The sequence below is a fragment of the Sardina pilchardus genome, chromosome 3, assembly GCF_963854185.1.
Source record: "Sardina pilchardus chromosome 3, fSarPil1.1, whole genome shotgun sequence".
Lineage (NCBI taxonomy): Eukaryota > Metazoa > Chordata > Actinopteri > Clupeiformes > Clupeidae > Sardina > Sardina pilchardus.
In genome coordinates this window covers 3,192,837-3,206,162 of record NC_084996.1, presented here as the reverse complement: position 1 = coordinate 3,206,162, position 13,326 = coordinate 3,192,837, and the positions used below count along the sequence as shown (strand labels likewise).

The 13,326-nt window shown below is 45.9% G+C and overlaps 1 protein-coding gene across 1 annotated transcript; it reads right to left on the bottom strand.

Annotated features, from left to right (window-relative positions):
* Positions 1 to 412: 412 nt before the first annotated feature.
* On the bottom strand, positions 413 to 10,162 carry grapa (GRB2 related adaptor protein a). The gene is made up of 5 exons (XM_062531345.1): positions 9,649 to 10,162; positions 9,099 to 9,196; positions 8,169 to 8,288; positions 1,564 to 1,732; positions 413 to 851 (listed from the first exon to the last, which is right to left on the bottom strand). Exons 1-5 carry the CDS (start codon positions 9,724 to 9,726, stop codon positions 672 to 674), a joined length of 645 nt encoding a protein of 214 aa, XP_062387329.1. The 5' UTR covers positions 9,727 to 10,162; the 3' UTR covers positions 413 to 671.
* Positions 10,163 to 13,326: the final 3,164 nt, after the last annotated feature.

The window sequence follows — 13,326 nt, the reverse complement described above, 5'->3', positions numbered from 1 at the left end:
CACAGGTTGTTCATATTTGAGATCCTGTTGGGGTGTGGCAACCCAACCTTGACAGGGACAACAAGGCCGCACTCCCCCCCTCCGGACAATTGGCATTACCCTATCCCACCCATAGCATCTAATGTACATACTGTATTTATTCTTATACATAAACTTACTCCCCTTATTCTATTCTTACTGTTTTTGTTTTATGTTATTGTTGAGTGTTGTACTTTTACGTTTGCAAAGATTAACCGGAGTCAAATTCCTTGTTGTTTATGCAATAAAGCTGATTCTGATTCTAATCAACAGCCTGTCAAATGACATCCCTCTCCTCTGTGCTGTTGAAGCACAACCCTGATTAGCTGGGATTGTTTACAGCCCAAGTCCCAGTCCAAGCCATTTACAGAACCAGGACTGTGCTTTTTTTGGAGGAATGTGAGGAACAATTCACTGAATCTGACAAAAGTCTCTGGGATGGGAATCGCGGACTGCACCTTTTAACGCAGCATATTTTTTTGGATCATTATCAATGAATCCCAATATCACCCATTGACCATTCATCAGTTGAATTATGACAGTGCATTGGATGGACGAGCAGTTCAGTGAGCAGTTCATGGAAGATACGTCGGTTTCCTTGTTCACCACCGGTTTGCTTGCTAGACTACTGTTATCTCGTGCGTCCCTGGTGGTCAGTGGTAAACCGGCTGGACGTACTCTGGCGGGAAGAAGCCCACTCGCCCGTGACACCGGCCCTTCCACCGCTGCAAGTCGGAGCAGTCCAGGAGGTCGATGACGTCGCCGCGCTGGAAGCGCAGCTGGGAGGTGTGCTGGGGGTGGAAGTCGAACAGGGCCTGGGCGTGTCGGGGCCGCTGCAAGAGGACACAAATAGCAACACGTCACATGCCACGCCACACGTGGAGGCGAAACCCAGGCGGCTTGTTTGTCGCACTGTTGTCTCACAGCGACTTCAACAAAAACACATCCTGTGTGTTTCCATTTTCGATGAAAATCTCTCTTTAAAAAAAATAGTCAGTTATGGAATGTATTTTATTTTACAGACATCCGGACACAGATGTCTATCTGTTTTGTAACTGTTCATATGAGAACTTCAGCTTCTTTGGGCTGTCATGTTCAGTCAACCCCCATCATGTTACAGCAAAGTGTTTAGTTAATGATTTTGATCTGTAATTGCCTTGTGAAATGACTCATGTTGAGACTTCTGGATGGGACAACAGTTAGCAACAGGTCTGAGCTTGACATTGAAAGCAGCTCTCACCTCTTCTCACATTATCTGTGCCGCTGTGTTTTTTTTTCTTTCAATGTGGTTTGTCACTCCGCATGCAAGTTAGGTGTTGGTGGGTTGCGCTAAATTAGAATAGAATAAAAAAAAAACTGCCCTGTTTTGTTTTTTGTTTTCTTGTCTTTTGAAAGATGACATCATTTTTATATTTCTGCTAAAATGTGTTCAGTGGATATGTTTTTGGTGTAGAGTCTATTTATATACTGTATATTATATATATCTTGATATATGATATATTTGTTTTATGGTAAGAGAAAGCATAATTGGTAAAAGATACTCACCCTTATTGAGTGATCACTGTCCCTCAGGAACACAGTTCTCTCCTTTGCGATGCTGTTGGTTCGGTAGAATTCCACCAGTTGGTTTAGAGAGGGAAAAACTTCATCCCAAACAAAATAATGGGATCCCCTGTCTTGAAGGATCTTAAAGTGTTGTACATGGTCCCCATAACTGTTTAAAAAAAGGAATTAAGAGAGAGAGAGAGAGAGAGAGAAAGAGAGAGAGAGAAAGAGAGGGAAGGGGGCAGAAAATTAATAAACTATTAAAATGTGTCACACAGCAAAACATGACGCAAATGTAAAACCCTTTGTGTTTACAACAAATGTTGTGTTGCGCAACAACACCATAGCCACTGCTCAAAGCATTAAGATTGATTGCACTGTTATCATGGGTGATCTAGCTGTTATGAGACTGGCTGTCGAACAGTAATGGAAATAGGGAGGTTTGGCCCTGTGTATCAACAACCCACTGCACGGTAATCTCTGTAATGTCCCATGCAATCCATCACTTGCGCTAAGCCCAGGGTGCTGATTATTTATTTATTTTTGCCTCACGAGGAAAATAAATTGGCGGTGCTATACGAGACAGCACACCAAAACAGTGCATCAAGATCAGCTGTGATTTGTGATGTATTTCCCTCTCACCTATCTGACTTTCACCACTACAATTGTTTTTTTTTAACTCTTAAAGCAAGTGGCCATTCTGGTTCACTTGGTATGGCAGGACGGCACATTTTGCGATTTCACGGTTACATTTCTCTTTAGAGGCAAAGACACCTTTGGCAAATACCCGAAAACTACAATTGGTTGCAACTAACTAGGAACCTACAAACAAATTGATCGATTACTTATTATTGAGAGGCCAAGATGCCCACAACAAATACTCAAGAACCACTACTAGTTACAAATTCCTTGGAACCTTGAAGATAGTCTATCAACAGAATGTTTGAGGGCACTCTGACAGTTAGGTTCTGGTCTGTCATAGACAAATAGGTCAGGGAAGCGAGTCGTCTCTGGTCACTGCAGGAGACAGTGACCTACTGTATTGACTGAGTGATTCAGTTCTGGCCGCTGGCGAATCAATACAGCGAGTGGAAAAGGTAGCGAGGGGAATGGACGGCTTCTCTGCACTGATCCGTGTCCCGTATATTAGCATTTCGAGACAAAGAGTGATCGTTGAAGCCGTTTGAAAAGCCCAACCTGGCCCTCCACAGAGGAACCACTGAGGCTGAAGCAGGCGTGTGAAGGACCCACACGATAGTTCTGCAAATGTGAGCAAACTGAAGAAAAAAAAGGCCCATTCCCAGAGGAGCCCTGGGCCTGAACTGAGCTCCTTTGTCCTTTGTGTGTGTGTGCATCCGGCGAAAGCGAGCTGGCACTCTCAACAGCTAAAGCATAACGGACTTTCCCCCATTGCCTTCTCTCTCCCACACACCCAGCTTTCGTCTTACCTGAACTGAAACACACACACACACACACACACACACACACACACACACTAAAGAAATTTGATCGCACTGAGGGTCCCCTCGGAACACTTTTGTGTCAACCGTTTTGTGTCCGGTACAGCTTTTAAAACCCCCACTTTGTGGCCTTGCCCATTATCCAATGTACTCGTACATTGCGCTGAAAGGCACCTGGCCAGGGGGAAACAAGCTCTCCGTGAGTGTACACTTTCACATAGAGGAGTGAGAAAACAGACCGGTGATTTATTGCCAGGCAGCTTGGTGAGAAGAGTTACACCCCGGTGGGCTCGGAGGGGGGGGGGGGGGGGGGCGGGCGTGCGTGAGGAGCGAGGGCCTATACCCGTCCATTTAGATTCCTACCAATGCCTTTAATAATGTATGTGCCGGGCTTTGTGTTGTTTCCCCCTGTCCGGAGTGATTAAGCCCATACTTATAGTCTACACTTGCACCATGTCCTGAGGACAGAGGAGACGCTAATGATGTATGAAAGCCCCATGCCGGAACCATATCCATCCTCACAAGGCTCTGCTGCTCTGATCAAATGCAATATGCCAGCGCGATTTGCTTAAGCATTTAACGGAGCTGTTTCGCCAATCGAAACACGTCTCAATGTGCTTCCTCCCTGCATTAATGACAAAAAAACACAAACACACACACAATTATGCCACGTGACGTGGTCGCTTTCCTCCGCTGTCTCAGCCTTGGTGTTCATCTGGCAAAGCGTCTCGTTGCGTGTGTAATCATGCCTTTGGACGCCGCAGAATTAGAGCACGCCGACGCCAAGCAGAAAGCAGAAGAAGAGCCCAGAGACAGAGAGACCGAAGTTCTCCCCTCGGGTGCTTCTGGAAAGTTGTACAAGCCGCATTCGATACTCTACATCTAAACATTGGCTAAAACTCGTTTTAAATATTTTTTTTTTCAATTAACTCACGTAGAAGCATATGGGGATAAAACTTGGCAGTGCTTCACAGAGGCAGTTGATAAGTGTGCAGTTCTGATTTAGATCACTGATACTCAAGGCAAAAAGCCAGAGGTTGGCCATTTTCGGTCTCTTTTCAAAAGAAGTGTAAAAAACATGCTGGTAGATTGCAGTCTGTAGACTGCAGTCGTGCATGATTCAGATCAATGGCCTTGATATGTCTGTCTGAGGGCCTGAGGTCTGTTTCTAGAATGCATAAAAAGAGGAAATATGTGAAGAAAGCAAAAAGAGTGAGAGAACTAGAAGGGGGAGGGGGGGTATATGGCTAGCCCGGGTTCAGTGCCAATCTGGGATACTGGGATGAAGTTATTGGTTTGCCCACAAACACCGGTAGCACCGTTGGCAACCAGCGAGTGTTATTACCAGTGACCTACATACAATGTCCTCAGCATCAAAGCAGTTCAGTTCCAGCTTGCGTGCACACACACACACACACACACACAGACAGACACACACAGACACACACACACGCGCGCGCGCACACACACACAGACACACAGACACACACACACACACACACACACACACACACACACACACACACACACACACACACACACACACACACACACACACACACACACACACACACACACACACACACACACACACACACACACACACACACGCACACACACTGGAAGTGGGCTGGCTGGCTTGACTCTGAAGTTATTTCGCTAGTTCATGACTCCTGGCTAATGAGCAAGAAAATGTGTGAAATCGCTGTGACGGTCACCACCGCCGTCCACCTTAAACTGTGCCCTCAGCCAACCCCCGAGAAGTTGGGCTCCAGAGAGCTAGCGCGCCAACACTAGGCATCGCCTCGGGTTCTCCCTCCCCACCCAGCACTGTCCGTGCCACACGTGAGCATTCTCTCCTCGTCTGGACTTGACGGGGGAAATGACAGCCAAAGTGCCCTGACCTGCCTTTGTCCTCATCATCATTACAATGGAGACAGTAATCTCTACAGTACAAAGTACACAGTGACCATAAAGATCGCTGGAATAACAAAAACAAACAATCAAAGGGTGTGTTGGAAACCACTCAACTCAAAGCCAGTGTTAAAAAGAATATAAAAAAAAATAAAAAAAAATCAATGCAATAATTGTCGAAACATAAATTAGACAGATGCGTGGCCGTGCTGATTGGCCTTACTGCCATCTGGTGGAGGGGGCGCCCTCGCATCAGGCTATGGCTTTAGGGGGCCTGGATTTATAATTACTATAACATCCACCATCCCAGATGCTCTGCGTCCCAGTTTTTCACTCAAAGCAGATGGCACACTTAACACGGCACAGCTGACTCATCGAGCCCGAGACTAATTATTCCAGCGCTGTGGTGTTTAGACGTGGGCCACCACGCTACACTGTAGCCCCAGACACACACACACACACACACACACACAAACACGCGCATGTGCGGCACAGCGGCTTTCCCGTTATTGTTGTGACACGGCGAACCTCACCAAAGAGTCTTTTTCCCCCCTCTCCTGCGCCAAAGCTGATAGAGCCACGAGAGCGAAGTGTGAAGAGGGACGAGGTTTTAATGTGGATGCTTGTTCCCCCGCCACCCCCCCCCCTCCCCATCGACGTACTGTCACGGCACATTGGGAAGAGGAAAATGGAACATTTTTGGAAAATAGCTTTTTCACGTCTCTTAAAACATCTGGCAGCATCGGGGCTCTGAGACTGAACACACACACACACACACGCACATAAACACGCACATAAACACAAACATACACACGTGCACACACACACACACACACACACACATGTACACACAGACACACACACACACACACACACACAAAAAGCAAGCCTCTCATCTCATGATTCTGCTCCGAATTCACTGCATCCATATTTAACAGGCTCTTCACATCTAGCTCAGCATCACCATCAGGAATGTTAGGGCCAGTCTTTAGTCCTTTGAACAGGATCACTTTTGTCAGATGAGATAAAAATAAGTAAACTCATCTTCTGTGGCTCTTCCGTGTCTTAACAAGAAAGCGCTGAATTCTAATTAGAGCCCAAAGCAATCGAGAAGCACGGATGCTGTAGAAGTGGGGGGTGGGGGGCAGCAGGATCATGAATTCATAGGAAAAGCTGACAAACTCGTGCTGAAGTGTGTCAACCGCAGCAGGCAACAGAAGCCGTTATATTTATAACACTGCTGTGAAGAGCAGACTTCATCAAACAGGAGAAGCCGAGGTCGTAACAGAAGGACAGAGCGCGGCCTTCCTTAAGACCACTTCCTCTTTCCAGTCTTCCACACTTCCTCCAGTTGTCCCAGATCTTGCACAGACAGCAAGGGCTAAACATGTGGTGCCAGCATCTAAAAAATCCCCAGCCATTCACACTATGACTCACCAACATGCCAATACACCTTAAGGTGGCTTTTCTACTGCATGGTATCACCTCGCTCTACTCCACTTGATTTTGGTACCGGGTGTTCATTTTCCACTGCAACAAAGGACCCCTATAAGCTAGCCGATTGCCATAGCAACGCTGAAGAAAACAATTGTTATGTCATTAACGTCACCTTTTGGTACCGGCTCAGCTCGCTTGGAACCTCAACGGAGGTGATACCAAAAATAGCACCAGGTACCAGGTACCAGTTTTTGCTAATGGAAAACCAAAAAAAGTGAGCTGATACCCTGCAGTGAAAAAGCCCCATAAGTAATGTGCTTTTGGTAGAGGCTGATGTAGCTTATGCTTACAGGTGTCCCCCCACAGGATAGGTCTAGGTTGGTGTGTTATATATGTAATATCCATTATGTCCTGCGTAATTAAAATCGCCCAAGATAATCCCCCATCTCCCCAGATGAAAGCCCATTTGGTTGATGACTCCCGCAACGCGCTTTATGTAATTTGTTGTTGGGACAGGAGGAAATAAATGCCCCCAAGTAGCCATGTTTTTTTTGGCCAGGCTGCAAAACCTGTCACTGATTGGTATGCTGTCAGAACCAAACCCGGCCGTCTCTGATGGAATGCAGAGCAGAGCAGAGCAGAGCAGAGGCAGCCAGCCACTGCGTCACCATCTCTCTCTCCCTCTCCCTCCCTCTCTCTCTCTCTCTCTGTCTCTCTCTCTCTCTTTCTCACTCTCTCCATTTCTCTCTCTTTCCCTCTCACTCTCTCCATCCCTCTCTCTCTGTCTCTCTCTCTCTTTCTTACTCTCTCCATTTCTCTCTCTTTCTCTCTCACTCTCTCCATCTCTCTCTCTGTCTCTCTCTTTCTTACTCTCTCCATCTCTCTCTCTGTCTCTCTCTTTCTTACTCTCTCCATTTCTCTCTCTTTCCCTCTCACTCTCTCCATCTCTCTCTCTATCTTTCTTACTCTCTCCATTTCTCTCTCTTTCCCTCTCACTCTCTCCATCTCTTTCTCTCTTTCTTACTCTCTCCATTTCTCTCTCTTTCCCTCTCACTCTCTCCATCTCTCTTTCTCTCTTTCTCTCCAGGAGAACATGCCGACAGGCTGGCAGCTCCGGCTTCCTGCGGCGCGCCACACAGACTTGTAATCTCACAATAACAGGAGAGGCTGTCTCCACACCTGGGTCCCCTGGCTGCCCTAGGACGGCTGCACTGATTGGGGGGGGGGGGGGAGATTTTTGAGAGCCGGATCGCCTGCCTCGCAGGCCCTTTCCGCGGGGATCCGAGACCATCCACCCGAAACTACACTCCGCCCCAACCCAGCCCGCTGTTAGTAACCGCCGAGACACAATTAGTATATGGTGAGCCCACAAAGCAGAAGAGGAACAGAGACTTGGATGAATTTCAATGATTATCTCCCCCCCCACCCTGCTGAGAGCTGGCTGTCTGATTCTAGCCTCTCAAGAAATGTAATTGCCAAGACACGAGCGGGGGAAGATGCTAAACTAGACTAAAAGAAAATAGTGATACCATAAAGCCCTTAAGTAATTTCCAACAACAGATAGTGAAGAGTAACGAAGCCCAATATAACAATGTGCTTCCTCCGACAAGATTTCAGCTCTACTTAGTCAGTCAGAGACACAGAAACACAGAAACAGCGGAGCAAAAGTGAGAGAGAGAGAGAGAGAGAGAGAGAGAGAGAGAGAGAGAGAGAGAGAGAGAGAGAGAGAGAGAGAGAGAGAGAGAGAGAGAGAGAGAGGGAGTAACTGCTGGAGCGAGTGTGAACATGACGTACCTGACAGACATGGAGAATTCCCCAGGTGCGCTCTCGCTCTCCCGCACCAGGAAGGCTCCACACTCCCGGGGCCTCAAGCGGCCTTCCGCTACATTCCGAGAGATGCGGCCAGCGAACCACCTGAGGATGCACAGAGAGTCAGCCCACTCATGCTGCCTCAACGCCACCTAGAGCTACCTAGAGTCCGTATTTGGCTGAAGTATCATACACTACATGTGTATTCAGCTACAGACTACCATACAGACCATGTTGTACATAGCTGTGGTAGCTTACACAGCCACATAACTGAAGTGGCCCGCCATGTTACCAGTTGCCATGATGTGATAATAACTTATTGAGAAACAATGTTTTAATCATATCCATAATTGTCATCCAAATCATGTTAAATAAGATTAATCAGTGTTATAGAGCATATATTAACTGGATGGCCCCTAGTGGTTATTAAATGGAAAGTCTGCCAAAACATGTCACATATTAAATTACTTTTGAACCTAGTTTATATCACCATAAAGTAGAATGTAGGAAGACATAAGATATATTATATCTGCATTTACTGTCAATTCAGTGCATATAAATTTTGCTTTATTGATGAGTTTTTTTTTTTTGCATGTGTCAGCATTACGCTGCATGCTCACTAAATAATTCATGTGAGTTTCTGAGCTATTTCTTGCGAAGACAAAAAGTCACACCTAGGGTTGTGTTAAAAAACAGGGAATGAGGAAATCTCACAGCAAGAAGCCATGCATGCACAGGATGCAGCTCGCAGATGTTGTTTGATGTAGGATTACATCACACTTAGCGGCTCGGTACGTATCGCAGTAAAAGATCATGGCCTCTCGCAACGTGCGAGAAAGAAAGACTGATTCCAGAGAAATATAGGCAGCCCACGGGGGGGTACTGCCCACGTAGTGCATAAGCGCGGATACTTACGTGTGTGGTCTTACATTGATATAGTTCTTGGGCACGTAGCCCTTTCTGCTCATCAACTCTGCTGTGTACCAGTTAGGATCATCCTCCATGTTAGTAATCTGGTGAAACCAATGCAACAATCATTACACAGTTCTAACACAGCTTGGCCAATAGAAGTTTATCACAACACTACAACATAAACCAGTATAAGAGTATTTGTTTATGTGTGTGTGTGTGTGTGTGCAGGAGGCTGTGAACAATCTTCAGTTTTACTCTTGTTTCTGTGTACACGTTGTAGACACGTTGTAGTCCATAATGAATCTACCACACTACACCTCTGAAATATCTATGAGCTACATTTTCATGTAATTTACCAGCAGCACTCAGTGAACATGTTTCGGGTCACAGGACTAATTTCCACAAACACACACACACAGACACACACACACACACACACACACACAACCGCAATCTTCATACTTAATTAGCCGTGCCAGCGGTATGTGTGATGAATTTGAGAGGTGAGGGCTGCTGATGGATGCCGGCGTGGCGCTGCAGGCCTCGTTCTTACCTTGAGGATGTCACCCTTCTGGAAGCTGAGCTCATCGCTCTCTGTGGCCCGGAACGTGTAGAGCGCCACCGCTTCCATCCTGGGACCCCCTCCGCTGTGGATGCTGGAGTCCAGGGAGAGAGGGGCGGCGTGGGGGGACGCGGGGAGACGCGGGGAGCCTGACCTGGTCCTGGGTCCTGGGTCCTTGTCCTGCCTGACTCGAGAGCAGCAGGGAGGGCACAGAGGGGGAGAGGGAGATCCGAGAGATCCACACAGCCTCAGAGAGGTGCCGGGCTATGAGCAGCTGCAACAGTGCACACAGTGAAGAGAGAGACGGAGAGAGAGAGAGAGAGAGAGGGGGAGAAGAGAGAGAGGAGGAGGAGGAGAGGGCATCCACGCTCGCTGGCTTCGCTGATGAACTGGCGTGCGATCCGTCACACACCACACACAAACATACACACACACACACTGAGAGACAGAAAGACTAAGCCGACGGAGGCACATCTGACTGTGAGAGAGCATGTGAGAAAATCAGGGAGAGAGAGAGAGAGAGAGAGAGAGAGAGAGAGAGAGAGAGACTGAGAGAGAGAGCGAGAGAGAGAGAGACTGACAGAGCGTGTGGGAGAGAGGGAGGGGGAGGCAGTTCCTGTCTGTGTTATGTGTTCTCTCTCACACAGATACAAGTGGTGAACTGAGAAACAGGAAAAACAGAACAAAGAGGGAGGAGAATAGAATGCACGACCCCACACAAAAACTTCCCTTACGTGAGTGTGAGCACTAGGCTGGGCATCGCACAATAAGACCATGAATCACTTCAACATGTTACGCATGCATTGTATTGTGTTAAGCATGTTGTATAATCATGTTACAATATTTCTTATTTCGCATTATGTAGACTCGTGGTTTCAGATTTTTCATGCATATGTACTTTTTTATGCGTTTTGTTTTGTTTCTATTTTGAAACCCAACCTGAAATATATTAAAAGAGGACTGTTTGAAGTTTTGTCATTGATGTATGGCCAGAGACAAAACTCTTTTGCTTTCAAAACAAAAATAGCTCCTTTAAAAGAAAAAGATTGATCCAATAACTGAACGTGTTTAAAACTACCCGTGTGAGAGAGAAAGAAGTGCACTGTTTTGTGCAATAAATGCCATTTTCAGCTCCTTTTATTTGCAATTTTGGGAACACAATATTTGTGCTACTGCGCTTTCATCATGTGATGTCTGTGCAATTGCATCTTTTCAGGATGTGATTCATAACTATGTGTGTAGTTTAAACGGATGCTTTTAGCTCTCAGTTAACAAACATGCATCCTCTAGATGTTTGTGATGGTAAATAAGAACAATGACTACTGTTGAAAAAGATCTGGTTTAGTAGTTACACTTGACCTCTTGCACACTTCTGCTTACTCCCCCAACAAAAAACTCCCTAAATGTGTACACAACTGTTCCATGTCCAACATCACTTTTCACACAATCACAATGTGTGGCCCAAACCAACGTTTGCGTTTCCTTTTCATGATCTAGTTTTGATCTGACTGACTGATTGAGAGCAAAGGCCCTCTCATTGATGAATTAATGAGAACCTAGCTGTCCAAAAAGTAACATAACTAAAATTAGCCACTAAAGTTATGATCTAGCCTACACAATGACTGATAAGCACATTATTCCATATATACGCACACACACACAAGTATGACTATGTCACCATCCCTTGCTTTGGAGAAAAAAAATCTAAGAGAATCTAAGAGAATGTAAGTATCAAAGAAAACATATCTGCTCTACTTGCTAGGGCCCTCAAGGTAGACTCTCCTCCCATGTGCCATGACGTAACATGTTGAACAGTCATCCATAATAATTTCCTCCCTTTTAATGGATCCCAGCATTGGCTGTCATCAATAAATGATCCCTACCTCATCTGCAGGAATCTGATTCTATCTATCCGACTCCATTTGAATCTGCCCACCTGGAACAGCATGCAGAGGGCAGATAAAGCCCTTATAACGCTACATTCCGTAATTAAATATGTATATCATTTGACATTTCCGTATATATGGAAATCTCCAGAAAGGAACTTGATTATTCTTAAAGTCCCTGGAGATTGTGAAGTTAATGCTCGCAACCACTAACAAGGCCTGTTGAACCTTTCATCAATTCTCTTTGGTGTGTGCCTTGCAGGCATAGGAGCGCAATACAATGAATGTGTGGAGCTAAACTAAGCTCATCCTGAGGCTGCGCATCAGCTTCATTTAAGAATAGTGCTCATATTTGATGGTATTGTTTGTTCAACCCATGTTTGAACTATAGAAATACTGCAGATATCTGTGTTGTGACGTGCTAATACATCCACTTTATAGGACAGGAAGTGGCTTGTCTGCAAAGCATATGACTCACAGGATTAGTGGGTGAAAAGGCGATGAAAAACCAGGATAATAAAACGGTTATGGGTAAAACGATTAAGCAAAAAATAGTTTAAAATCTGCAGTTAAAGGTTATGGGAAAATTCATGTCCCATATCTCTGAATGAAGCTGAAGACTGAAAAACACCGGAAGCATCTGGGGGACTAGAAGTCTGTCTCAAACCAAGTCAGACATCAAGGGGCAGAACGTATGGGTAACTCTGATTCATTAAGTATTCAAACTACACATAAATTACCTAGCGACCTAGACACTCCACTAGAGGCATCATGCAAATCAAATTGGTGCGAACTGGCTTGAAAAAAAGGTTTCCTTCACATCATTTGGCATGGAGTGGACTTCTCCACAAAAAAGTGCCAAACTGTGAGGGAGGGTCTGTCAAATGATGGCACAAAAGTACTCTATCAGAGGCATTTCTCATTTGCCACTGCTCTCTACCTCACTGTAACTCACTGGTGTGTGTAAAAGGATCAAACCAGTCAAAGAGTGCGTGTTCATAGACACACACACACACACACACACACACACGCACACACACACGCACACACACACGCACACACACACGTACTGTATCTGGACTGTAAAAGTGTGTGCCTAGTACTCGCAGATGGCTGAACAACACTAATGTGTGTTCTCTCAGGTGCAATGTGCATTGCTGGCTGAACGACGCATGGCTGTCATGCAACAGCGATGGCACTTGCACATCGCGCGGGCAGTGGCAATAAATAGACACGTGAAAAATGCAGGGGGTGAAGGGGGAAAACCGTATTTCCTGTTCAAAACCACATCCAGGGGAACATTTAAGGCTGCCTAAATTCATCAAGTGAGAAAAAGATAGTTTGTGCATCACTCTAGACTGTCAGGAAGGATTAGTCACTCACTCCTCTTCCTATTGGCTGACTTGGCCTGACATCAGGCCCCAATTTAGATTCAGAAAGGAGTCCAACATCGGCTACAACTGCACACGCGTTTTTAAGAACCGTAGCAAATCAATGAGAACATGGGTTGCCAATATTGAATAACCTAGGCCTGATCACTAAGCCTGTTGGCCATTGATATGTTTTGATTTCCTCATTAGACTGCTATTGAGCTACACGCCGCACTTTTATTTCTATTGCCCCAAAACAACCCTGTGTTTCCTATGATACGCTTAATGTGGGGGTGGGGGGGGGGGGGGGTGAAAAACCTTGGGAGCAGGAAGCAGAGTCTGGCTTCTTGGAAATCAAGGGGAGGTGAATAACAATGCACTCACATCCCATCCGTGAAGTCCTCTCCCACAAC